Source organism: Nycticebus coucang, chromosome 4 (genome assembly GCF_027406575.1).
Source record: "Nycticebus coucang isolate mNycCou1 chromosome 4, mNycCou1.pri, whole genome shotgun sequence".
NCBI lineage: Eukaryota > Metazoa > Chordata > Mammalia > Primates > Lorisidae > Nycticebus > Nycticebus coucang.
The window spans coordinates 68,358,224-68,361,862 of record NC_069783.1 but is presented as its reverse complement, the minus strand read 5'-3'; the positions used below and the strand labels follow the sequence as shown (position 1 = coordinate 68,361,862).

At 41.5% G+C, this 3,639-nt stretch overlaps 1 protein-coding gene across 1 annotated transcript; it reads left to right on the top strand.

Moving 5' to 3' along the window:
* Positions 1-2,055: 2,055 nt before the first annotated feature.
* On the top strand, positions 2,056-2,570 carry LOC128584323 (ATP synthase F(0) complex subunit C1, mitochondrial-like). Its single transcript, XM_053589343.1, has 2 exons — positions 2,056-2,074; positions 2,145-2,570. The coding sequence occupies exon 2, from the start codon at positions 2,154-2,156 to the stop codon at positions 2,568-2,570; it is 417 nt and encodes a 138-aa protein (XP_053445318.1). The 5' UTR covers positions 2,056-2,074; positions 2,145-2,153.
* Positions 2,571-3,639: the final 1,069 nt, after the last annotated feature.

Genomic DNA, 3,639 nt, shown 5'->3' with positions numbered 1-3,639 from the left:
CTGCCATCTCCGCATATGGGACCGGTGCCTTACTCCTTGAGCCACAGGCACTGCCCACATCTTACCTTAAAAGATAAATATAGACTCAGGGTGAAAGGATGCTCATCCATATTTCAGGCAAATGGTAATCATAAAAAAGCAGGTGTTGCAATTCTATTTGCAGACACAATAGGCTGTAAACCAACAAAAGTAAGGAAGGATAAGAATGGTCACTTCATATTTGTTAAGGTTAATACTCATTATGGGGCAGTGCCTGTGGCTCAGTTGGTAGGGTGCCGGCTCCATATACCGAGGGTGGCGGGTTCAAACCTGGCCCCGGCCAAACTGCAACCAAAAAATAGCCCGGCGTTGTGGCAGGCACCTGTAGTCCCAGCTACTTGGGAGGCTGAGCCAAGAGAATTGCTTAAGCCCAGGAGTTGGAGGTTGCTGTGAGCAGTGTGAGGCCATGGCACTCTACCGAGGGCCATAAAGCGAGACTCTGTCTCTACAAAAAAAAAGAGAGACATTATGATGAGATTTCAATTATTAATATTTATGCACCCAACCAGAATGTGCCTCGATTTATAAGAGAAACTCTAACAGACATTAGCAACTTGATTTCCTCCAGCTCCATAATAGTCAAAGATTTCAACACTCTTTTGGCCATGTTGGATAGATCCTCCAATAAGAAGCTGAGCAAAGAAATTTTAGATTTAAACCTAACCATCCAACATTTGGATTTAGCAGACATCTACAGAACACTTCATCCCAGCAAAACTGAATACACATCTTCTCATCAGCCCATGGAACATACTCCAAAATCAATCACATCTTAGGTCACAAGTCTAACCTCAGCAAATTTAAAGGAATGGAAATTATTCCTTGCGTCTTCGTGGACCACCATGGAATAAAAGTTGAACTCAGTAACAACAGACATCTGCATACTCATACAAAAACATGGAAGTTAAATAACCTTATGCTGAATGATAGCTGGGTCAGAGATGAGATTTGAAGGAAATTGCCAAATTTTTGGAACAAACCGACAATGAAGACACAAATTATCAGAACCTCTGGGATACTGCCATGGCAGTCCTAAGAGGGAAATTTATAGCACTGCAAGCCTTCCTCAAGAGAATGGAAAGAGACGAAGCTAACAACTTAATGGGACATCTCAAGCAACTGGAAAAGGAGGAACATTCCAACCCCAAACCCAGTAGAAAAAAAGAAATAACCAAAATTAGAGCAGAATTAAATGAAATTGAAAACAAAAGAATTATACAACAGATCAATAAATCAAAAAGTTGGTTTTTTGAAAAGTTCAATAAAATCGATAAACCTTTGGCTAACCTAACCAGGAAAAAAAGAGTAAAATCTCTAATTTCGACAATCAGAAACGACAAAGATGAAATAACAACAGACTCCTTAGAAATTTAAAAAATTCTTAATGAATATTACAAGAAACTTTATTCTCAGAAATATGAAAATCTGAAGGAAATTGACCAATACTTGTAAGCATGTCATCTTCCAAGACTTAGACAGAATCAAGTGGAAATGTTGAATAGCCCCATATCAAGTCCTGAAATAGCATCAACCATACAAAATCACCCTAAAATGAAAAGCCCGGGACCAGATGGATTCATGTCAGAATTCTACCAAACTTTTAAATAGGAACTAGTACCTATATTACTCAACCTGTTCCAAAATGTGGAAAAAGAAGGAAGACTACCCAACACATTCTATGAAGCAAACATCACCCTGATCCCCAAACCAGGAAAAGACCCAACAAGAAAAGAAAATTATAGACCAATATCACTAGTGAATATAGATGCAAAAATATTCAACAAGATCCTAACAAAGAGAATCCAGCAACACAACAAACAAATTATACATCATGACCAAGTCAGTCTTATCCCAGGGTCTCAAGGTTGGTTCAATATCCATAAATCTATAAGTATAATTCGGCACATAAACAAATTAAAAAACAAAGACCATATGATTCTCTCAATTGATGCAGAAAAAGCTTTTGATAATATCCAGCATCCCTTCACGATCAGAACACTTAAGAAAATTGGTATAGAAGGGCTAAGGCGGAGAGGTGAGTCAGTCACCTTGAGCAGGGTGAGCAGTGTTGGCCGAGCAGGGGCTGCAGGGCCGAGGGAGTGCAGACTGAAAAAATGCAGACCACCGCGGCACTGCTCATTTTGCCGACTCTGATTCGCTGCTGTACCAGGGGTCTAATCAGACCTATGTCTGCCTCCTTCCTGAATAGGCCAGAGTATTCATCTAAACAGCCTTCCTACAACAGCTCCCCACTCCAGGTGGCCCGAAGGGAGTTCCAGAACAGTGTTCTCTCCTGGGACATTGACACAGCAGCCAAGTTTATTGGACCTGGGGCAGCCACAGTTGGTGTGGCTGGTTCAGGGCCTGGCATTGGAACGGTGTTTGGCAGCTTGATCATTGGCTATGCCAGGAACCCGTCTCTTAAGCAGCAGCTCTTCTCCTACACCATTCTGGGCTTTGCCCTGTCTGAGGCCATGAGGCTCTTCTGTTTGATGGTTGCCTTCCTCATCCTATTCGCCTGGGCTCCATGAGGGTCACCTACCTGTCCCTGCTGCTGGGACTCCATGCTATTCCTGGTGCTGGGGTGTGCTAAGCTTTACCATTAAACACAACTTTCTCTAAAAAAAAAAAAGAAAGAAAGAAAAAAGAAAATTGGTATAGAAGGGACATTTCTTTTTTCTTTTTTTTTTCTTTTTTTTTGTAGAGACAGAGTTTCACTTTATGGCCCTAGGTAGAGTGCCATGGCATCATACAGCTCACAGCAACCTCCAACTCGTGGGCTTAAGCGATTCTCTTGCCTCAGCCTCCCAAGTAAGCTGGGACTACAGGCGCCTGCCACAACACGCGGCTATTTTTTGGTTGCAGTTCAGCCGGGGCCGGGTTTGAACCCGCCACCCTTGGTATTTGGGGCTAGTGCCTTACCAACTGAGCCACAGGCGCCGCCCAAGAAGGGACATTTCTTAAACTGATAGAGGCCATCTACAGCAAACCCATAGCCAATATCATATTGAATGGAGTTAAATTGAAATCATTTCCACTCAGATCAGGAAACAATGTTGCCCATTGTCTCCACTGTTCTTTAACATTGTAATGGACGTTTTAGCTGCTGCAATTAGAAAAGGTGATCAAGCATTCTCAGACCTATCCTCCATAAAGACCAGCGTAATCCTCCATCACAAAAGTAAACTTAGCCAGAAAATTTTGATCAAATTCCAACTTCCACAGTCGCAAAAGGATTAAAAATGTCCACTGGACTCGCGAAAGGCTTATCAATATTCTCAATTAATGTGAATGGTTTAAACTGTCCTCTAAAGAGGCACAGGTTGGCTGACTATATACAAAAACTCAAGCCAGATATCTGCTGCATACAAGAATTGCATCTTATATTAAGAGACAAATATAGACTCAAGGTGAAGGGATGGTCATCTATATTTCAGGCAAATGGAAAGCAGAAAAAAGCAGGCATTGCAATCCTGTTCGCAGACGCAATAGGCTTTAAACCAACCAAAATAATTAAGGAGAAGGATGGACACTTCATATTTGTGAAAGGTAATACTCAATATGATGAGATCTCAATTATTAATATTTATGCACCCAACC

Excerpts from the sequence above, each read along its gene's own strand:
- LOC128584323 (XM_053589343.1), top strand. The coding sequence starts at position 2,154 with ATGCAGACCACCGCGGCACTGCTCATTTTGCCGACTCTGATTCGCTGC.